Source organism: Saccoglossus kowalevskii, chromosome 2, assembly GCF_978046115.1.
Source record: "Saccoglossus kowalevskii chromosome 2, keSacKowa6.1, whole genome shotgun sequence".
Classification (NCBI taxonomy): Eukaryota; Metazoa; Hemichordata; class Enteropneusta; family Harrimaniidae; genus Saccoglossus; species Saccoglossus kowalevskii.
Window position 1 is genome coordinate 12,417,905 of NC_140642.1, and position 24,885 is coordinate 12,442,789.

At 37.2% G+C, this 24,885-nt stretch overlaps 1 protein-coding gene across 1 annotated transcript; it reads left to right on the plus strand.

Annotated features, from left to right (window-relative positions):
- Positions 1-1,056: 1,056 nt before the first annotated feature.
- Positions 1,057-23,945, plus strand: LOC144350008 (carboxypeptidase B-like). The gene is made up of 10 exons (XM_085491473.1): positions 1,057-1,445; positions 2,731-2,815; positions 13,945-14,232; positions 15,475-15,576; positions 17,234-17,341; positions 17,811-17,921; positions 21,514-21,604; positions 21,782-21,978; positions 22,954-23,038; positions 23,521-23,945. The coding sequence occupies exons 1-10, from the start codon at positions 1,369-1,371 to the stop codon at positions 23,736-23,738; spliced, it is 1,362 nt and encodes a 453-aa protein (XP_085347599.1). The 5' UTR covers positions 1,057-1,368; the 3' UTR covers positions 23,739-23,945.
- Positions 23,946-24,885: the final 940 nt, after the last annotated feature.

Below are 24,885 nucleotides of genomic sequence, written 5' to 3' on the forward strand. Positions count from 1 at the left end.
CATATTTTGGAAGAAATAACTATGAAAGTTGTCAAGTTTTCGCACGAGCGTATTTTTTTAACTGGGTGCCATTTGCATTTTACGTCAAAACAAAACTGCTAAAAGTATGTAAATCTTTCTCGCTAATCGTGATGTGTACAGATAAATTGAACACGAATGTTACCTATTTCAATCAGTAAACTTATTTTTGAAAAAAATAGCAAAATGACAAACAGATCTCGATAGAACAAATACATTTTCCGAAACGGTTACAAAGTCGTCACTACTAAGTATCAACTGAATTGGGTGACTGAAAGAAGTCGACGCTGAAATACAAGACCATCGGTGTTCGGTGTTAAAAATTTAAATTCCCAAGCAATCATGATAACAACACACGCTAAAAACGCAAAGGCTCATGGGTAGACGCTTGTTTGTAAACAATGACACGCTATGGCCGTCTGGTGACGACTCCCCCGCTTTATTTGTTTAAGTAGAGGTGTCGCAGAGTGGAACCACGCATATATTATATACGATTGGCGTACACTTGACAGATATCAGAGTTTCGGGTACATGATTCCATCATATCGTTGATTGAAATAAATCGATTATTCAACGCACGGATACTAAACGCGTCCAATGTGACGAAACACATCGATCAAACGTCTGTAGCGTAGCTTAATAACACATGTGTGCACCAAGAGATAACCAATGTTTCTACAATGAATATCGCAAATAAAATAATTGATAAAGAAATGTTTAAATAATGCATGTAATCAATCGAGCATTTCAAAAAGTAACTTTTGATTAGATATCGCTAAAGCCGTCGGCAGCCTCAACATTATTGACGGCGGACAACTTGAACACATTTGAGATGGCTCGCGAGAACGGTTTCCTATATAGATGTGAGAGAAATTATCTAAAACAAGTTCATCATCCTCATCATCATCATCATCATCATCATCATCATCATCATCATCATCATATTTTTAGTTAGACACAATTTCTCATATTAAATATGCGAGATATAAATTACTCTCGCGTGACTCTCACTTCTCTATTGCGGAAACATTAAGAATAAGCTATTTCTACCATATCAGTCTATTTGTCACGGCGTAACTGTCAAAATCTCGGATAGATGAAAACGAGGCAACCCCGTAGGTCAATAACAGAAAGATTAAATTTATAATCGGTAACGTGGGAGATTTGTTCAGTGCACCCGGTCTTCAGTTTCCTTCCTACGCTGTATTATATCATCGAAGACCTCAGATCAACACCACTGGCCCGACATTGATACAGGCTCAGTTGACACTGTTCCTATAAACAGACGAAGTTGAGAGGGACGCAGACGATCCACACGACGATACTGACACTGATCGGCAACGCAACAACATGGGATACGCGTTGGTGATTGCGTTTTTGTTGGTGCAAATAACTTGCGAAGTAAGATCAGAGCAAAGATACGAGAGGTAAGACCTAACTTATACTTCTAAGATTGTGTAAATGTGTAAAACTTGAGTATAGCTTACGTATATCCATATATTTTATTTCGCTGAAATACAATCTCGTGTGAACGTGTCGCCATTCTGGAGGTTTACCGAGTCAAACGGTTTATCAGTGAAAGTTTGATATCCAATTTCTACCAGATGAAATAGATATATGGGGCAGTACGTAAACTATGTTCCGTTACGATGCGAAGAGTAACAGATTTAAACAGCTGGATTACGGATCCAATGACATAATAAAAAAAAGGCGCATTTAATTTTATAAACAAAATATTGGCAGCGAAACAATGAATGTCACTACATTTAAATTTATGTTGTGTTATTTCAGCGAGTTTTACTTACGATTAGCAATAACAGCGAACTCAAAGTTGCACACGCTATGACCATTTTAAAAACTTATCGGGGGTATTGTGACTATATACTAAACAAATGTCTGAATTAGCATGAATTGCAGCAAATATGTACATAAACGTTAAATTTACATTAGTTTTTATCAATGTTTCAGCTTTCCATTTGATTTGCTTCTTCAGATTCCATTTACTAATGCTTTCAACTAACGTTGAAATATAATATCGCCAAGACGCCAATGATGTCAGAATGCAACATTACAACGCGAATAATAAATATGATTGTAATAGTGTATATCTACAGCCTTAATGATATGCATACTGACTTTGGAATGAGGTAATATACGATGAAGATGGTATTTGAGACATGTCGTGATTCAGAAAGCTGGATATTTCAGCTTACCCACAATCCGGTTTTACCTGAAATCAATATATTTGGCAAAAAAAAATAAACAAGATGTATCGTCACGTGAGTTGTTATCCTAGTTAACCATGGACAGTATAGCATACACTATACAGTATAATATACTGTCTATAATTTAACCTTCTTTTCACTACGGAAATTACTCGATTGTCATTGTCGTGTATTTGTAAAAAGTTGTATATTGGAAAGTGTATACATGTAGTAACATTCGCCACACAAACGAGTATGTGTCAGCATGACTTATCAATTATGCAAAAAACACAATGTTGAAATGTCCATACCATTAGAAGATGCATTCAACGCAAACCAAACACATGATATATCAGGCTGAATAGTTAATATACATGTATTCCATCCTCCAACAACTACCAACGTGACACGAAGTTGATTATATATATATATTTATGATTGTCATATATATATGCATATATATATATATATATATATATATATATGTGTGTGTCATTTACTCCAACAGGCATAAGCTAATCCGTGTGCATCCACAGAACACTGGTGAGATATATGCTATGAAAAGAATACAAGACGTATTCCGGAATTCTGAGGTAAACCATAATTTTAAAAATAATTAATTTCTAGCAAACCGTATCCACACTCTAGCAAACTACAGCGTGTACGCTAACAATGGACAATTTCTAGCTAGCTAGCTCGCATACGTTATCCATTGAAACGTGAAATGTTGAGACCTTTTTTTTTCTTTTAAAGAATTTCAATCTTATTAGGATTACTAATAGTGTTTCCCTCTGGCATCTTACAATAACACCCAATCGTACGCTTACTAAAGAAAATTTAAAACGGTAGCGTGTTTCACCCCCTGCAGATATTACATTATTTTTTACAACATGCTGAAAAGAAATCGTGAAAAAACAGCCGCGAACACGCGCCTGTAATTGAAGAAATATATTTTTTTTATAAAAGTTCCGGCGAATTATTCGCTTATCTGACCCCGGTCGCCGCACTCGTCGTTCCCTATAGGGTGGACCTTCCCGTCGGCACTGTACGACATTGGACTGTGAAGGACACGGAAGACGTAACGTTAACATGAAAACGAACACTGACGCCGTACAATTGAAAACTGACTCATTTTTTCCTGTTGATTTGAAGAAATTGGCTAGCGAAGTAGGTGCTATAATTTTAATTTTCAATCCAAGATTTTATATTGAATAAAAGCGAACACAGGTAGAAGAAGCACAACATTCGTTTGATAATGGTCTCGTCATTAACTTCATATTGATGCGTGAACACACTGTTGCAGCTTCAGTTCAGAGTAGCAATAACGCCTTAGAAGCATAGTATATATTGTATCACAAGAAGGTGTAAGAAGATTATAACTAATTTCCATAATCAATTGTATATACATCCTGTCAGTTTGCTTGTACAAAGGAAGATGTTGTTAAAAAAAGAATTTACTATTCTGTATTCATTGTCTTGTGTGAATTTTCTGACAAAACCCATTAGTACATGTAAAGATTTCATGAATTATATAGTTCACGAATATAAATAGCGGTCATTGCTGTTCTATATAAACCGACATTCACAACATGTAAATCGGCGGTTTTTAGAAGATTTTATTTTTTTATCATGATGAATTCGGTATACTCAACTTGCGACTAAGGGTCCACTCGCATGGTTTCGTATTCGGTCATCTCTCTCACTACATTTAACATTGAAAATTCAAGACGCGCTTTTCTGTAGACGAGACGGAAATTGTAGTCGATATTGTAGTAGTTGTGTCGCTATTGTCAACTATATTATTCAAGTTTCACTCTGAATATATTATATAATGTTCACGTGATACTTCGTTAATTAGTATTAAATAGTTATTGTGTAGCTGCACTGAAGCTCGACTCGTTATCATCTGCCATTAGAGTCAATGAATTATATTAAGGTGACGACTGATATTCTGTCTTAAAGGTGTCAGGATGGTCGAATGGATAGTGTACCAAATCTGTGTGCTTGACGAGTTTGTTCTCCATTTTCCGATACGATACCACCACACGTACCACCTATTTAATTACAATTTGATGGAAGTTTTTTCCCGTATTGTGCCAACACAGACCACACACATGTTTTTAACACTCAACCTTAGAAAAATGAGCATGCGTAATAATGTTATGCCTGTAACTTGGTGAGCGCTTATTTAACGTTATACCCAGCCAGTAAAATATCATTTGAGTAAATCAACAAAAATAATGTATTGTATTACCAAATCGTCTATTGCAAGCAGAGTGCTTACGTGTCTATTTCACTTTTTGATGATTATTCTTTGAATCTATATCATTGACAAATAGATTGAGATAAAATCATTTTTACGCTGAAATAACGAAATACAAAAAGTGATTATTGTGAATCAGAGGGAATCAATAAAGAACTATTAAAATGGGCTTTATACTGCACAAAGTCCTTGGTTTAATTGTATAATTTCACAAACAAAGAATGTCACAAACAATATAGGTATCTGTAATTATGAACTTGATCTACAATGTACAGAAATGAAAATACACCATACAAATTCTCTTTTATAAACACAGATATGCAAATACGTTATTTTCGTAACATAAAAAATATAAATAATCACATTGACATAAAAGTTCCCCAAAACCGGAGTATTTTATGTTTTTTATTTGCACTACATGCTTCTCATGACGTACTTTCCGAATTAATGCACTGAAGAATTACACCCATCCCATGGGCACAGAATAACACCTCATCATATAATATACACTACATAATGCATTTTTCTTTATTTACTATAACCACCATCTCCTTCGTTCAATGTACCACCAAAGGTCGTCAGCATTAAAATAACCTACTTTATTATTGTAACGACTAGAAAAATCGTAATATTACTACAAAAAAGGGTGAAATATTATAATCCACAGTTTAATCATTTACTTTCGTAAAAGAACAAATACACACATAATTCCAAGATGCAGTTTCTTAATTCATTATTTTGGGAGATCCCTATTGAAATTAAAAAGCAAGGTGCAGCGACTGGTCATATTTTTCCTAAAATGCAATCATTGTGTTTTTTAACGGACAAACACAGGTTTAATAAATAATTATTTATAGAGACTGTCGATGAAAACATATATATCCATTCAAATATATGTTTGGTGTCTACATGATGTGGGTCGCGTTTGTACAATATACGCGGGGAAGCTTATTAGTATTCAAAAGTATAACCAACATTCGTTATAGATTGAAATGGGCGATACTACAAAACAACTGTATAAGAGACAAATAATAGACAGCTTTCTAACTCACGAAAATTAGCTTCTTGACTAATACATTGCTCTAAATTGCCACGAGAACGTATAAAACATCTAACTTACAGGTGAATCTTGTTCTAGATTGTGCTTCTTCTATATAGGTCAAGTAGGCTTTTTTTACGGACACGGGGGACTGGTTTGTAACGCCACTAAAATAATTCCTGTAATTTATTTATAGAAATTATCAAATGTGGGTATTCGAAATGATAAACAATAGAAAATAACCTGATGTGTCTGACCTCTTATTTTTTTTGATTTTGTTTATTAAATTAGATATAAAAATTGTTGTTATTGTATAAGTCACGTGATCTGATATATTACCCTGCTTGAACTAATGAATGTTTCTATTATAATTATGAGTTTTACAAAAAATAAACAGTATAATAAATACGCCAACAATACAGTTCGTGGATTGTTTAGTTGCGATTATGTTGACATTGGCCTGGGAGGCATATACAAATCAACTAATTATTATGCATACAACCTTTTGTAATTTTATATATTTTATTTTACTAGTACAATATTTTTAAATATTGTTTTATAATTATTACGTACATTTATTGCGAGTACCGAAACTTTTTAAATACGAAAAAGGAAAAATAAACAATTAAATACATATTTAAAAAAAACAATGAAAAAGAATAAATGAATAAATCACAAACCGGGATATTATTTTAATCATATTGTATTTTCTCACATTTGTTAATTTTATGATTAAGATTTTCCGTTATCCTTCCGATGAAATAGGGCGAAAATTTAATGACACAACCTGTCACACTTTCAAAGGATACAAATAAAGAGCAAAGTAATCAGAATGAAAAAAAACAACTTCAGCACGAATTGCTCAGCTTACAGTGAATATAGACTGCCCTTATGTAACACAGCAAAGAAACATATTAATCATTTTGTAACCAGTAGTAACAGCAAAATTTGAGTTCCATTATGACTACTACCCATAGCAGAATTCAATGAGACAAGTCTGAATACTAGACGTTAATATATATTATTTTGTTTTTTATAAATTTGTCTTTCTTTGCTCTTGAAATTATGAGAAATTATGAGTTAATAAATATCATTGTTATGACAAGTAAAATTAGTAAAGATGTCGATGTCATAATGTGAGGACGGTCCCAATGTTATTCCATCAGCAAAGACGTGTTTCATCGGATTAGTAGCATCTTTTACCCGTATTTGAAGTTCGGATACAGGAGGTTTGTAATTGTCTAATAGCAGCACGCAAACTTATTGTATATATGCCTCATTCACTGCTTGAAACAGGCTTAGTGAAATATATTTCTGAATTCGAATGTTACTATGCATACAAACTAAAGCAATCGCGGAGATTCCTTTTCCTTTACAATACTCGAACGACGGAAGGAAAAGAAGATAAAACGCAGCATTAAACTCGACTCTAGATTAGCCGTATACACGATATCCATCTATCAAAGACAAATATACATGTCTTGAATCCCTCTTTTCCTCAATTCTTCCTATTATTGGGTCTTAACAAATGTGATAAGATTTCCTTTTTTTAAAGACGCTGTGATTCCCGCTGTGATTGAATGCACGCATGGCTGGCAACGAGTGAGTGGGCGACGATACAATAAGCTAATTGACGACATTCAATCGGCTACGTTATCAAGACGGCAGTGTACGCCGTTAATTCGCTTTGAAGGCAATTAACCAATTCTAACTTCTTGATATCATCATCATCAGGTCGAATGGGATGACACAGTGTGCAAATGGTAATCAGCTTTATCATCATTTTCAATACGGAGGACGCCGATTAATTTCATTATTTTCACTCGAGGTTTCGAAGTTCGCATCTCTTGCATTATTACACTATTTCTGAATGCATTATGGTTATATGCTTTATAAAACCATTAGTTACACCAATACCCTTTAATTATAGTACATTATTTTGATAGCGACTGGACACTTTATCTGTCAAGAGCACTACCACAATTCAACCCTGGTGTTCCTAAATATCTGATACAGAAATGCTTAAATGTTGAAATAAAACGTTACAACTTGGTAGACAGTCTATTATCACGGGGGGGGGGGAATCTTCTCCGAGGGGTTCTCCACACGTGCCAGGGGGAATCTCGTCTCTGTCTCTATATCTCGTCCCATTGAGGTACGGGATCGGGGAAGTCACTTAAATTTACAGTCAAATAAGACACACACAACGAAATACGTTCAACTCTCGTCTTAGTCGATCAGTCGAGCACTCTATAAGACACAGCGCCCTGGGGAAAAATCCCCAAGACTATCGCAAGGCTGGCCCAAGACTAGCCCAAGACTGGACTGCCTCAAGGCTCACCCCAAGACTCTCCAGGACTGGACTGCGTCTCTCGTGGTGTACTTGCCAAGACCAACTAAAACAACTTTATTCATTTTCAAAACATTAACCAATTACAATGCAGTAAAAAGACTTTAAGGCGTAACCTTCAATCATAAAGCCAATCACACTAAGTACTGAACACGTCATATCTGTTGATTAATCGTTCACTTCATTAATAACTACGAATACTAACTGTCAGAAATAGTAGTCCGAATAGCGACGGTTATCTCGTAATTAGTTCCAAATCACTGAGTCGAGTTCCGTCCAGGACCTCGCCTGCCTAAACGATGACAGACATAACACAGCAATTCACTCGTAATCAACTAATTAAGTCGGACAACAGATACACAAAAACAATTTAATCATACTATCATCATCAGTTCTAGCATATTAAGCTAGTTGAGATTGTATACAACATATGTAGGGGAAGGAGAGCTATTGCCAAAAAGATTGATGATGGTAAACTCAATGTCATATTTGTTATCACATAGTTTAGTAGAAAGGCAAGCAAATTCAATGAAGACATCAAGATATGAAGAAGAATTTGATTCTATGATTTCACATTAAGGTGGATATCACAGAAAATAATTAATGGAAATATTAATTAATGGAAATATATTAATGGACATATCATCAATATATCTTTTATTTTTTTACAAGTATCTAAAACATTCTGCCTCATACGAGTAAATAAATAAATCAGGAAGCAGGGGAGCACAATTTGTTTCCATTGCATTGCCAATGCTTTGTTGAAAGACATGGTCCCAATATTCCACAAATATGTTATCAATGATATAATCACTTATGATGTTATCTTCTGTGTATCAATTTTATCGTTGACAAAATAGATATTAAAATAATATTATTGACAGTGTAATCAACAGGGACAATAAGATATTTGTCATGGACACTTGTATGCTTTCAGATCAATGAATATAGATTAGGGTCTACTATGGAAGTACACTATTTGGTCTGGCAATTCAAATACATAATTTCTAAAACACTCACATATTGATGAAGACCCAGTGGCTCCTTCATGTGTGCCAACAGGATAGTTTTATTCAAGCAACGCGTTTTAAAAAATAGTGTCCTGAATTTCAATTACTGTTTTAGTCGCATTGCCCCCAACTCAAACCACAACTCGTTGGTAAATAATCGATGAAATAGTTTGTCTGGACACATTCAAGTTCCTCTCATTGTCACCTTAAAGCTGTGAAAATTTGGTGTTAATCCGACGACAATAAGTATACGTTATTTTTTGTCAAAGACCTTGTATTTTGAAAAACATAAACTCATAGAAAACGTCCATGAAGTAACAGCAAAGATTTTCAAGCTTGTTTATCGGCACAATCAATTTGTTTCCCCATCAAGGTCTGTTTTACCATGTGTAGGGACATCCAAATGTGTAAGGCTACTGGAAACCAAAAAATAAAGGAATGGGATAGCTATAATTGGATAAATTCGGCATATGAAAACACCAAAATCAATGATTTTTTTCAGTGGCTGTGTGACCTTGTGTCTGACACATTCATATGCAAATGACTAATCTGTAAAACAAACAGGGGCGGAGACAAACCACTCAAATGTTTGAAAACACTCATTGTGTGTCAGATAGCTACTGATAACACATCCTAACATTGCTTTTCTTGAGTTTATCTTTGAAACTTATAGGCACACAGATTAAACCTGTGTTGTTGATTTTGGAAAACACTACTGAGGCTGCCTTGTTTCCCTTCAGAAAATCTACATTTTAACCAACTTACATGACATTCTATGTTATATTGACTTTATCATATGAAAGTTTATAGTGCATTTCATCAATTAATAAATAAATGTGAAAATCGTAATTTTCAACACAAATAATAGTCTCGCTACCTTAAGAGCATGCTAAAATTTCATCAAATGGGAACAATTTCTGTTCGTGCTGGTTGTTTCATTTCTCTTATTTCATATGAAGGTGAATGTATACAGTAATTAGTAAAAAAACTAAATGTATTAAGATAACTTTTATTTCACATTCAGATTATATAGATAATGTACTTTCCATCAACAATCATAAATTTAGTGACTATATTTCCATTATATATTCATGCATGTCTTGGACAAAAGAAACTTCCTTTTGCTTTTATGTCCCTGAGGGCAATCATAACTTGTATCCAGAATTATATCATGCATGTTGTTTGTGACATTAAGGATTTGAATTACGCAAGTCCATCCAGTCATTGTGAGTGCCCAGTCACTGCCTTCTATTTAAAGTTGTTTTGGGGGACAGTGTTGTATAATGGAGAGTATGCCTACTTACAGTTAGTTACTCTTCTTAGCTTTGTGTGGAGCATAAGGCGCCGACAAATCTATTTCATTCCAGGTCTTCCCTGCTGCCTTCAGCTCCTCTTCCACAGTCCTTCTTCAGGTGCCTAGAAGCCTGTCCGATCACTTTTTCTCTTCCCGGGTGGTGCCCATCTCAATGCAGCGTGGGGGTGTCTGGTTCTGCCTATTCTTAGCACATGCCCCAGCCATCTCCAGCGTCTCGGCTTCATCTCAGCTGTGATGCTATTGATGCAAGTGCGCATGTAGACTTCTAAGTTGGCGACATGCTGTTCCCAGCGGATCTTGAGGATGCGGTGAAGGCAGCGTCCTTCAAACCCCCTCAGCCTGCTTTCAATCTTCTTGTTGGATGGATCGGACGTTGGACTTGTAAATCTTCAGCTTGGTCCTGGTCTGGTGGGTCTTGGACTTCCAAACATTCTGAAGTATGTTGAAAGCCTGTGCTACCAGTCCAATTCTAGTGGAGATTTCTTTCTCAATGTTGCTGTCGGCAGAAATATAGCTGGCCAGGTACTTGAAGTCTACTTACAGTGGCCAGGTGAATTTGTCAAGCTGTGAATTCAGATCTCTTGCTTTATGAATATATATTTGTGTATGTGCCTGTAATTCTGACTACTTTCCTTCAAGTGCTCATCACTACCTGTGGATAGATTGGTCCCAACGGTGAGTGAACTGAGTGGGTAGATCTCACCATGATTTTACTCGTGTTTGTATTGTGTGAAGATTTATATTTTGTAGGTATGTGACAGATTTTCAGTGCATCCACTACATTCTGACTATACAGATACACTGTGTTTTAATATATTTTGCTTACAGTAATGATTCACTGTGTGGTAAAATCTAATGTTTCAAGTTTATATGTTTATATATACGACTATAATGTTGATTATATATGTGCTCTGAATTTGACTCTAAATGCCAGCTATCTACCAGACTATCTGACAGGAGAGACGACTTTAATTTAATCATTAATTTCCCACACCTTTAGAGCAATATACCACCCTCTCCTACCTCATTCGCTAAGCCTGGTCCTGTAGTACATATGCAGACTTTTAAAAAAAGACATGTTCCCTATCATTCTAACATTAAACCAGGATTTGTAGAGAACGACTAGTTCTATTCAAAAGAAAGTGGTTTTTTGGACACATTCAGTGCGTATTGTGGTTAAATACAATAATAGTATTACACAGATGATATCATATGGCATTGAAGTCTGATGTCTTATGCAAGCCTCAGGTTAAAAACATAAACCTTTTTATTACTGTGGAGCTGGATGTGCTTGTTCTTCTCAAAATACTTGATTACCCTGTGTTTACCATGGGGTACATTTATCTTTCCCTTACTGATTTGACCATGTTATGTCATGTGTATTGTAATGCTGTGTAAAAAAACTAAGATTGTATTGCATTGAATTGGAATAAGTCAATAAGCATCAATTAAATCCAGCATCTCTATAAAAAAATTGTTTAGCCTTGAATGAATCTAATGTGACGATCCAAAAGAGACAGAATGTGAACAGGTCTAAGGCCACCTGAAGTCTTGGCTATGAGACATAGGTAGAATAAGGTAGAAATCAGGTCTGTACCCAGTGTATTGGATCATTGCACCCTTTTTGTAGAAGCGTTACAATCTCTGTCAGAATTAACGATTACTGGCAACGATTACTGTGTGGAGAAGTGGATACCACTGAGCAAACCTGTCTATGACTCACCCTATTCATTGCCCTACACATGGAAATAGGCGTTGACCAACAGGGGTGTGAGGGGTGGGGAAGCAGTCAGATGTGTTTGTGGAATTGAGGTCTTGCCTTTCATGAGAGATGTCCAATGTATGTTGTAGATTAGAAGTTTTTAGTTCGCCACAGACAACTGTTTCTGTGTTTTATAACCACATAACTGTATTGTGATTTAGCACTCTCAGGGAAATGGTAAAGAGTTTACTACCCCCCCTGAACAATGCTGGTGGTGGGATGACATAATCAACTGTTCTAGAATAAAGGTTGATGCTGAGATCTGTTCCCAAATATAATGTGGGCTCTTCAGGATTAATTAATATGATTTTTTATCATTTGAATGTGGTCACGTGTACTGATTTGACACAACTGCATTGACATGAACTTGATGATCTATCTCCATCATTAATATTCAATTTTCCAGATTCACGTGACTTACATCTAAATGGTTGGGATTGCCTTTACCCTTGACAAACGGGCCCTCGATGTATTCTTGGAAATTTGTCTGTTCTGTTTTCTTTCAAATAGTGAATAGTCGGCCAAGTTAAAGTTTGTACAGTACAAGACAGGTGAACTAGACGTTTTATACGGGAGAGATTACAGATTAATTTGGTTTATTTATAGAGAAAGTTGAATGTGCTGCATGCCTACCAGAGAATGCTATGGTCGTATGATGGATTTAATTAGCAGTGTGCATCAAATATACGTAGCTTTGTATGTACATTAAAGGGCGGCAGTCGTCACGCCGCGTCCTGTTCGATATTGGACTCATAGCGACGCATACAACGCGTGTAAAATACAATGTTTATTTACATGAAATTCGAACACGCGCTGCGCGACGACCACCGCGCTTTAAGTTTGTCAAAACGAATCTCCCGCATGTGATCTTGATACAACGCTTTTTCGACCAAATACCACCATTATTGTTTCACGTCGAATAGTTCTTGTGTTGAATGTTGCCGTTGAAACCAATGCCGAAGTTGAACGTAGTTTTTGTTGTAATGTCACAGGAAGCACAGAAACTAATACCCCTACCCCACCCCATACAAGACTAGACGTACAGTTTATTACTGTTCCCGAACTCCCGGTGTCTAGATATGCAACCTTTACATAAGGCAAATTTTTAGCAGAGTTCTTTGTCTGTGTTCAGAACTTTCTGAGCAACGACAAATGTTGCAGACTGAATGAAGTCGCGATTTGAAACGTTGGCTGACCGAGGTGAAACATTCATGCTAAGTTTGGCCATATATTTTATCACTTCCGGCTTCCTTGATGCTTTCACAGTTTTCCTCTTTAGAATTCTCCACTGAAATACATATTTCGAGTCGTGCACTATCCGAATGAAGCAGAATATCCGTACACTATACACTACTAGTAAACGGTCTGCAGTGTGAGGATTTTGCGCAAAAATCATGAACGCCAATGAATCATGGTTCTTTGCTCAGCGCATCCAACTTATCTCTATTTAACTGGGTTCGAAAGTCAATACCTGAGTGACGCTGGTGGTAAGTCGACTGACTTCAGATGGCACTGTGGCGGGCATGCAAGCTTGACCATATGTATGGGCGTGATGCAGACGAGGTGACAAATAGACTCAATGCCACTGCGATGGTGCGTGGCGACTGTGACGCCGTGTGACGACTGAGACGCTGTATCAACTCTGACTGTGGCGCTTTAAAGGGTGGTGGTCGTCGCGCCGCGCATGTCCGACATTTGTGCTGATAAACATTGATTTTCCCACAATGCAATGCGCTCTTCTAATGGAAATTACAAGTACGAGTTTCGACTTGGGTTCGACGTGCACTGATTACCGTCGATGACTCGATACCTTCCAATCACCAAAGAAATTTAGCTAGTTAAAGCTTGGTAAAGTCTTGTACTCCTTGGTCTGAGCAACCGTCAAAGTCACCATTTTTGTTCATATGAGACCCATATCTCGCACATACATGGCGCGACGACCACCGTCCTTTAATAACATTTTCCCAATCTCTCTTTTGCAAGTTTGAGTTCTGGAAAGAGCCCAGGAAGGAGAACCAGCCGATCGATATCATGGTGTCACCTGATGCATCCAGTCACCTCACACAATTCCTAAAAGTTGCTGAAATTAAACACGACATTGTCATAACAGACATACAAGCTCTCATTGATACTCAGAGAGAAAAGAGAAGCCAACAAGAAGACGTAGAAGATGTGGAAGAACAAGAAGATGGAGGGGTGAACATAGAGGGAGACCAACAAGTACCCTCAAAGCAAAGTTTCAACTATGAAAAGTATCACACTTTCGAAGAGGTAAGCCACTCATTTATTTAATATAATTAAATATCTACATATAATTAAAATATCTACTAAATGTATGTCGACATTCTATTTTGGGGCTTCAATGTCCAGTATACTGAATTATATCATTCAAGGTTATTCAGTTGAACGATTGATCTTGGTTTTGTGAACATAAAAATAAAAACATATTTTAAATGTCAAAGAAAATTGATGATAGGTTTTAATGCTGGTGAACTAGCGCAATGGGTACGTCGTGTATTTGTAGTGTTTTTAAGTGGCGGTGGCACAGGAGGGGGTGGGAAAATGTTGGGGCGTGGCCCCTCCAAAATCAAGCTGAAACCCTTTATGTCAGCAAAATTTGCCTCTCAACATGCAGGAAATAGCGTTTCAGAGGGTCTAAATTTTTAAGGGCTGCATGCGTCCCGCAAGGCCGCGCCTTGTGCGCAAGGGTTGGTGCGCAGCTCCCGCCCCGTCATGCAAAATTTCGTGCCACCGCCTCTGTATTTATGCTGCAAATTTAAAGCAACTATTCACACGACGACTCGATCCTTGTTTTATGACGTGAAATTAGAAATCTGTGAAATGTATCGATATGCAACTCCAACTATAAGTCATATGAATGGAATATACACCAATGAATGAATTTGTTTAAGTATTCACTGTTCGTGCGTACACATAATGTGAGTATGTTGTCGAGATACAGCGAGCAAGAGAATCTAAATTTAGAAGGAGGAAACCGCCCAACTAAACCGTTACTCATAAACTCGTATCCCATAGTGCAATGTGGTAATGATGTCATTGTTAATGCGCGATCTCCCCTAGACCAACAAGTTGAACACATGCATGTGATGTAACAGTACATGCATGACTGGTTCCATTGCAAGCATAGATATCCGTACGCGTTATCGCTGATAATATGTATAAATGTACGGTCACCATGGTGTTATTATGTCTCTGAGCACCGATCAATCAGTAATCAATGACATTATTTGACGTCCGATGTACACCTAACCAGCCAACAAAGTCAATTATATATTAAGGTATAACTAAGGTTTATCAAATCTCATAAATTTATTTTCATATTGATTTGATTCTTATTCGACGTGTTTTTGACTCCATTAGGCGGTCAAAAATTACTAACCAGTTAAATTGAATTTAAATTGAGTGATATAAAATGATTACTAATATTTTTTGTCAAATTGATTATTCCATAATCCAATGCGCATCTTGCACGATGTGCGTATTTTATAACAGATCCTGGATTGGATATTTGAGTTAGATCAACAATACGAAGATTTGGTTGAAGTAATACATATAGCGACGTCATACGAAAACAGACGTATTTATGGTCTGAAGGTAAACACACTCATTTTTTTTTTCAAATTTCTAGCAGCTGCGTTTATCACATTTATTTATCTAATCCCGTGCTATGTCAGTGCTGGACCAGAGGTGTGTACGTGAACTGTAACAGTAGAAGCGGCGGCACGACATTATGAGGGGGGCGAGATCTGCTCATCATCTCTCGCGCGCCGTAGACGGTCGCGGTGACGCCTTCACTGAACAGATATGACGATAGAAATTGCACGGAGGAGTTCCAGAAGTTCAAATAGTGCAAACAACATTTTACAATAATGACAAGGTGGTAAAACTACAATATTAGGAGGGGTATACAAACGCATGTATTTGTGTGAGTACAGGAAGTAAAAAAATAAACTTATTACTCGGCCACTCAGAATAGGTGGGCTGTGTTTTTTTCGTTTTTTTTTTTTTTCGCGCATTTGTTTTTCTTTGCCCATAGACCCTCTAATGCTTTGCCGTAGGTTTGTGGATTATCTGACTTGTTATTGTGGATTATCTGACTTGTTATTCTATTGATAACTATTATTGTGTGAAGCAAAATACTAGCTACGTTATCACACGTCTATAAAAAACGCCGGTGTTAAACACCGTTTTTTTTGTGTGTGTGCAAATATTAGATAATCTGCTGAATTCTCTGCTCGCGTTCTCACTTGGTAAAAACACCGGTGTTTGAGGATTGAATGCTGGCCTTCTACCTAATATTTTGTGTAGTTCATCCCAAAATCGCATAATTTTCGGATCTCTCCCGCTTCTGTTGTTGTGCTCAGCCACTTCTCTGTACTTTATACGAAAAGTTTTGATCTTCCGTTGACATTGTAATGACGTCCTGTCTAACTCCTTTTCAGCCGCTTTTTCTGCAATAACAGCATATACTCTAGCATCCCCAGACGTTCCGTCCATCATTCTTTGAATATTCGATTTTCTCCATACAGATATCAGTAATCTCGTTTCTTCGTCTTACCAGTTCGACATTCCACCTGTAACCTCTGACGCCATCTTGTGTAATGACAAGCATAAATAAGTCGGCGATAGAGGGCGTTTGGCCGTCGTATTGTGCAAGAGCCGATGTGACAACGGCGTTTATAGTGGTCCACCTCTTTTACGACGGTGTCAAAAACGCCGACGCCCCAACGGCGTATTCTATTCATACACACATTTTAACAACGTTCTCAAAAAAAGGCGTAGTGACAACGGCTTATTTCGTCTAGTGAGAACACCGATAAATTTAACCATCTAAAAGTGAGCTATAAAGAAACGAGTTATATTTAGAACTGCGAAAGTTCTTGATTGCGTTATCAGCCGACATCGTGAATGAGTGGATACGACACTATTGGGTTTTGATTGTTTTCATCTTTTCACACACGACTATCATTCTTTCTGATACAGGTGGCCAGCACATTGATTTTTCTCAGATTTAGAATTATAAAAATGATACTATTTTTCCAAATCCGTTTATGGTATATCGACTGTTACATTTGAAAGACATCGCTCAAACGGCTTGACTTGACTTGACTTCAAACAGTAAAAAATTCAAAACAACACCGACATTTTAAAAATCACTACATAACTACGTATTACTATCGCTATTATCGAACACCAAAAGTTTACGTGACTAATTGTATTACACCTAAATATGTATGCGTCGTTTCTCTAGATATCTGGTGCAAGAAAAGACGAAGATAAACCGTCCATTTATATGCAAGGTGGCTTTCACGCCCGAGAATGGATAGCACCAGCAACCGTATTAGTCATGGTCAATCAGGTAAAGTAGTTATTTACGCCATTTATAGACGATACACCTAGCCAATAGCACCAGTGTTGGTTGACGTCTAGTACAATACGCTAATGCCTTAGATACATCATGAATACATTTATAGTGTTTAAAGCGGGAGGGGCGTCACCTGCGCACGCGCGGGAATTGAGCCCAAACGACGATAACAACGCACGCTAAAACCGCAAAGGCTCATGGTTAGACGCGTGTTTGTAAACAATGACACGCTATGTCTATCTGACGCATGCGCAGGTGACGATTCCCTCGCTTTAAATTCTAATGAACCATACAGTAACATAAGACACTTGGGAGGAAAATGAATGTGAACTGTTTATTTAAACGTATTCGTGTGAAACCATGTTAAATAAAGATTCTGGATGGGTGAATTTAAACAGCTGTTGCCACGGCCCGTATAGACACCGTTGGAATACTCCTTTTATGTCGTTGTTATGGTTTCTAGCTACTATCTAATTATGGAAGCGATGAAGCAATCACGGTACTTATCGACAACATAGATTGGTACGTTCTTCCGCTGGCTAACGTAGATGGTTATGTCTACACCTGGACCGAGGTGAGTATCACGTAACACTCTTTTAATATTTCACAAATAATAAGTGAAGTTATTTCAATTTCACAATTTATACTAAACAAGTCACTTTTGATGTCATAGTCCCGTTAGAATTAGGGGGAAAAGTTATTCATGCCAAAAATGAAGTAATATGGACCAAAAGCATAGTTAGTAATTAAAAGTGAATAATTGGCTAGTTTAGTTTCAACAGAAATTAGATTTAATATAATACGACTCTTTCAAAATCGAAATATATGGTTAGAAATTAAACAGTATATGCTCTTCGTGCATTTTTTGTATCCAAACTGAATTTAATTTATTCAGGCTAATGTACAGAGATATAATAGTTTGGTCAAAAAGCAAGATTTTAGGCAGTCAACCATCTTTGATCGGATTGTGACACTAATTGTCATGGACATGTATCCTAACATGTATAATTTGAAAAGAAAAAAAACAGGTCAGCGATACATTTTGAAAAAAAAGGTTGCTGTGAGTTGCTCATTTTAGACTCAAACACGAAACGAATCATCATCATCTCAACATGTATAATGTGTGTATCGAGTTTGAACAAAAACCAACAAATCCTTTCCAAGAGACCAAAAATAAAGAAGGATGCCAGTCGACCATCTTTGATCATATTGTGGAACAAACTGACAAGAACATGTACTCTTTTATGTGTGATGCATGTACCAAAAATGTACCAACAGCCTCGGGGATATAGTTGTATGAACAAAAATCAAGATGGCTGCTAGTCGGCCATCTTTGATCCAATTATAAAACAAACTGACATGGACATGTATTCAAATTTGTATGATGTATGTGCCAAATATAAATGCGAATGGTCACTAAGCCTTCGAGATATAGTAGTATGGTAAAAAAGCAAGATGGCAGCCAGCCAGACAATTTTGATCTGAATGTGAAACAAATAAAACAAATCACGGACATGTAATCAAAAATGTACAACGTATAACAAATTTGACGGAAAATGACAAACAAATGCCCATGATAAAACATTTCCAAAAAACAAGATGGCTGCCAGTCGGTCATCTTGAATCTGGTCGCGAAAACAACAGACAAGTATAATGTATGTACCAAATTTAGACAAAAACTGACAAAGCATGCATAAGATACTACATTTAAAAAAATGGCTGCCAGTCAGCCGTATTGGATTAAGTCGGTAAACCACAGCATGTGCATATGTCCCAGATGAAGTACTAGGCAAAAGCAAATAATGAACAGTTTTGGTCCACAGGGTTCTGAAAGTTTGTTGTCGTGAAGTCAAATAGAATACATCAACACTGTTTGCAAGATGATCACAAATAAAACTAGCGACGCCATGATCGGCGCCCATCATACTTATTTTCCTGGAGCCATTGGCGCCATAGAAGCGCTTTATTGCTAGAGGGCGCGTCTTATAGGTGTGTTCTTGTCGTATGATGATGTTTTTTATGACTATTAAATCCTTCATTGGTGCTTCTAAAAACAACCCAGTTATTTATAATTGTTGTTTGTTAATCTGTGAAGATAGATAGACACCTTGTTGACGTCATCACAGCGTGTAGTGTTATGTATTTGGAAAGTATTGAACTAAGTCATCTATGAGTAACTAGCTATCGAAGCAAACCTGCCAGTAATTCCGTAAAAAAAACTTTCTGGCGATACGCACTACATGCAATAGATGGTGCGAATCAAAAACAGTCCCATTCGGACCTTCCAGTACATGTCCTTAGGCAAACTATTTAGGTTACGAATATTTTATGGTTATGAACATTGTTCATGTGTTAGCTATTACAAATGCCTTTTCATTTGAATAAGAATTGCCCTAAATCGTCCTTTGGTGATTATTTTAAATTTGGGACGGTGACAGTCGCTGTATTTGATTACCGTGATTATAAACAGTCGTAAATTTAAGTACCGCAAATATACCAAAAATCGACCAGTATTTTTCGGGTTGTAAGGTGCCTCATTTTTCTAAAGATGTTGTGAATGTAAATTGAGTTGTTTTTTTAAATTACGACTCGCTATGAGTGATTGCCAAGCACGAATATAGTGGTACCAAATAGAGTAAAATAGAAGGACTCTTGTAGCATGTTTTCTGGACACTATCCCTAGTCAGGTTCATACTCTCCTGCGCCAGGTGGTCTTCTTCCCCTTCTATCCATTGGGTGTCCAGTGCAAGGCCTTTGGAGTGCTACACGGTTCCAGTGTGGCAGGGAAGCTATTCATGCTCTCCTACTAACATTTAATAAGCAGATCTTGTTTGGTTATAGTATTTGGCCTTCTTGATATCTGTATGTGCTTCTAAGTTGTGTGACTTCTGTTATTGAAGGAAGGTATTTCCCATTAATACTTGGATCGGTAAAGGGTTTATAATTTATTTTAAAGCCAGTTTGGTGGATAAAATCACTGAGACGAGATATTTCCTCCTACATTTGTTTGTGAGAGTGTGGGGAGCAGACAGCAATATCTTTCATCAGTGCTGAGAAGGAGGTCCACCCATGTCTGTCTCCTGCCATCACTTGAATGTCAATGCTACTATTTCCCACTCTATATGTGAAGTTCGCATAGAAGGTATACCATGTGCTTCAAGATCCCATACATTCAATGTCCCACAGACTGTCACGATGAAGGCCATATAAAGCCTTTCTAAAAAACAATAAAGTTGATGTACATTTTCTTTTTCCACACCGTGCACTGCACAATTATGTTTCGAAAAGCAAACATTTGGTCAATAAATCCCCGTTCTCTACAAATTCCTGCTTGTCCACTTCTAAGCAGCTCATCTATTGCACCCAAGATACGTTGTATGATCTTGTTTTGCCATGCTTCTGCTTGATATTGAAAAGAGAGTTATTCTAAGTGTTACAAAGCCTTAGGTTGCCTTTCTTTGGAATCCACATGATGACTCCTTCAGACCAGTCTTCTGGTATCAGCATCGTTTCCCAGACGTCTGTCAAGCGTGGTTTAAATATGTTAGCAATGTAATGGCTGTAAATATATTCTCCTTACTTGGTGGATCAATGCTTATGTCTAAGTCGGTATTTGCAGAAAGTGTTACAATGTATATGTATTCCATTAAAGTTTAGTTTTGCGGTTTATCATTTCTCATTTGTTCTTCTCAGTCTGGTACATGAATATGTTCAAAGTTCAAAATCCTTGTCTATCATTGAGACTTGTGGCGTTATACCTTTTGCGTGGTTAAATATGATAATTGGTGATATCTAACTAAAAGGAGAGTTTTTATATCATCAATGCACCAACAACAACCAAAATGTCAATAAATTTTGATGCGAATGGCCACCTAGGTCTCGTTTCAAGCGAGAGTCACGAGACTTATGGCCACCCAGATCTCGATGCGAGCGAGAGCCACGAGACTTATTTTTGACCTTCAAATAGTGATTCTTTCTCTCCCGTCATTGCATTTGCTGTTCCCCTGGCTTGTATGGTATTTGGAATATTAGACCCGATGAAAATGGATGATGCAACATAATTTTAGGCGCATACGCAAGTCTCGTAGCTCTCTTGCTCAGCTCTCAACGAGATCTCAACGTGCATTCGTCCCTGGGGTAAATTATCCATCTTGTCTTTAATTAAGGATCGTTTCTGGCGAAAGACAAGATCGGTGAACGAAAATCAGGACTGCAATGGGACAGATCCTAACAGGAATTGGGACTACGATTGGGGAGGTAGGTTATCAGTGCATGTTTTATTTTATTTGAACGTCTGCTGAATGTATAGCTAGTGGGCAAGTACGAAGCGTTTTTACGACGAATGACTACAAAACTAAACACAGTTTGCTTCCTTCAATCCGCGTCATTTTGACGTCATGGTAGCCTCGCCTCATGTTTTGTCTTCTTCTGTAGGTGCCGGAACGAGTGATATTGCCTGTTCTCCCATCTACGGTGGCTCGTCTCCGTTCTCTGAACGTGAAGTGAGAGAGGTGGCAGGCTTTATAACCAAACACAACTTTGACGCTTTTTTAGATTTTCACGCGTACGGTCAGATCTGGATGGCACCTTGGAGCTACAGCTTAAGTTCAACTCCCGATTACGCAGAACAGGTGAGAACACGCGATGACTCGCCGTCATTACGCCGTTTTACCTGCAAGAAGTTGTTTAATGATGGTGAAATAACGCAATTTTAAAACACTTCCTCGAATATTCTTTTTATTGTTTCAATCTTCACCTCAATATTATTGTTTTTTTTTTTTTCTTTTTTTTTTTCTTTTTTTTTTTAGGTTTAACTATCTTTTATTCCATACAATAGAAATTCTTTACAGCACAATGTCAACATACAACAAATGTCACAGCTAGTATAACCCATACAAAATAGACACTGAATACCCATTAACAATTGAAGTCTCCTCACTTGTCCAGGAAAATGGACATTGTATGTCTTCTATTTGAAATTTCTAACTCTATCTTCTGCGTGTAACGTATGTCAGATTTTATGAGATTAAGGCATGGTAGTTCCTTTTTTAATTTACACGTATAGATATTTCTTTTAACAATTATAATTATATGGTTTAGTAGAGGGGAGAAGTCCTTGTCTCCTAATATAATCTGTTTTGCTGACAATGTTCTTGGGCATCCTAGTTTTGTTCCCCATAGATTAAAAATTGATGTCCAGGAGACTTTAATAGACTCGCATTCGACAAAAAGATGCACTAGGTTCTCGGTGGTACCATGACAAAATGAGCATAAATCTGACGATACTAATGGTGAATTCATATGGAATAACATTTCATTTGTGTACAGGATATTGTGGTTTAATTTCCACTGAAACTCCCGTAGTTTGCTGCATAGAGTTACCAGAAAAGGCATATTATTGTTTGTTATTGTTGATAATTAATGTGACTTAGACTGGACCACCTGTCGAAGGCGATTTTCATGCAGAAAGTGTAGGTTTCAACATTTCTCCCATCCCATGTGGTAACACTGCAATTATACTAAGCTGAGAACGTGACTAAAAGCGCTTTGAATTAAAACAGGGTGTAACGTCATAGCATCACTAACTTTACTCTTTTGTTTGTTAGATGGAGGTTCTCAAACTAGCCATAGAAGCTGTCAATGCTACTAACGGTATGGAATACATCTCTGGGCAGATATCACATATATTCTGTAAGTAAGAAATAACGCAATGTGGCCAATGTGCTCGTACAATGTCTGAAGACGCGACTTACATGAGCGCGCATGACGTAATGCGCGTCGCGTATCTAGGTAGCTGCAATGAGATAGATACTTTGCTACTTTATCATCACTGCATTTCTTGGTGCTAAGTCTATTGACAAAAAGCACAGCAAAAAAATGTAAATAATTACTGGAATTGGACTACATGATTTTTTTTATTGATATGTGCCTGCTTGATACTTGTCTCGGCACAACAGAGCGTAGTGAATAATTCCCTTGGAAATAATGAACTGTACATGCGATTTTAACTACTGGTGTGTACATGTACTATTAATTCAAAAGCAAAAAAAAGTTACAAACAATAAAAAACAACATTAATCATTAATCCATTGTACAAATCAACAAAGAACACACACACACATTGAGGTCACAGCGTTGAAACATACCAACTCATTCATATCATTTGTTAACAGCGCCTACGTCTGGTTCGAGCGGAGATTGGGCCTATGGTACCGCGCACATCAAATACACGTATGGTATCGAACTACGCGATGTCTGGTACGGCGATTACGGATTCTTGCTGCCCGAAGATCAGATTCTAGCCACGGGACTGGAAACATTTGCCGGTGTCAAGGCGATTGCCTCGTACATACTAGAACATGCAACCGATTCGGATAATAGTACCCTCTAGATGTGAATACTGTGTATAAATAACAGATTTTGAGGACGTTACTGTATTTACTGCATGTAATTTATCAACTGATTCATTTTCTCCAAATATGTTGATGAAAGAACATGAACATCATTTATCATCAATAATGTGCACATATTTATCTTGTTTTTGTGGTTATTGTGATGTTATTCTTGTTGGAAAGATAAAGTCTCAAATAAAGCTAAACCGTTGTTTGCTGTGTTTATTATTCAAAGCACGTTCACGATCATTCGAACCATTGCGTAGTCGCACTCCACAACTTTTCTACAACGGTAGTAGTTACGCTCAATGGCAGCTTGAGTTTAGGTACACAGACCAATCAGTGCGTCCCCTTTATATTTTGAAAGAATTGCTGGAACAAATCACACGACGTGATTCGTTATTTCTTTCTAAGTTATTCATTCACCAGTGTTAAGATCAAATATGGATATTACTTTGATTTAATAAGTATTGTAACCATATTTCCAATCATATTCCATCAAATAATATGAGTTATAGCACTAAATTGAAATTGGGCAAGATTGCATACTGATCATAACATGTCTGAAAATCATTGCATGTCAACTTTTCAACTACAACCACGAGAACTGTTAACTACGACACTTTTTCTTCATTGAGGGAACTATCAGAGGAAAATTCTTCTCCTCTGAGGTTCTCCACACGTGTCGGGGGAATCTCGTCTCGTATCTCTATTGCGTCCCCTTGAGGTATGGGATCGGGAAAGTCACTTAAGCTTTACAGTCAAATAGACACACACAACGAAATACGTATCAACTCTCGTCTTAGTCGATCAGTCGAGCACTCTATAAGACACAGCGCCCTGGGGAAAAATCCCCAAGACTATCGCAAGGCTGACCCAAGACTAGCCCAAGACTGGACTACCTCAAGGCTCACCCCAAGACTCTCCAGGACTGCGTCTGTTCTGGTGTACTCGCCAAGACAAACTAAAAACTCTTTATTCATTTTCAAAACTCTAACGAATTACAAAGCAGTAAAAAGACTCTAAGGCGTAACCTTCAATCATAAAGCCAATCACACTAAGTACTGCAATTGTCATATCTTTTGATTAATCGTTCACTACATTAATAACTACGAATACTAAATGTCAGAAATAGTAGTCCGAATA

Bases quoted from the DNA above. Each gene is read 5' to 3' on its own strand.
- LOC144350008 (XM_085491473.1), top strand. From the start codon at position 1,369: ATGGGATACGCGTTGGTGATTGCGTTTTTGTTGGTGCAAATAACTTGC. The intron at 14,233-15,474 runs GTAAGCCACTCA...ATTTTATAACAG, and splicing joins AGTATCACACTTTCGAAGAG to ATCCTGGATTGGATATTTGA. The intron at 21,605-21,781 runs GTAGGTTATCAG...CTTCTTCTGTAG, and splicing joins TTGGGACTACGATTGGGGAG to GTGCCGGAACGAGTGATATT.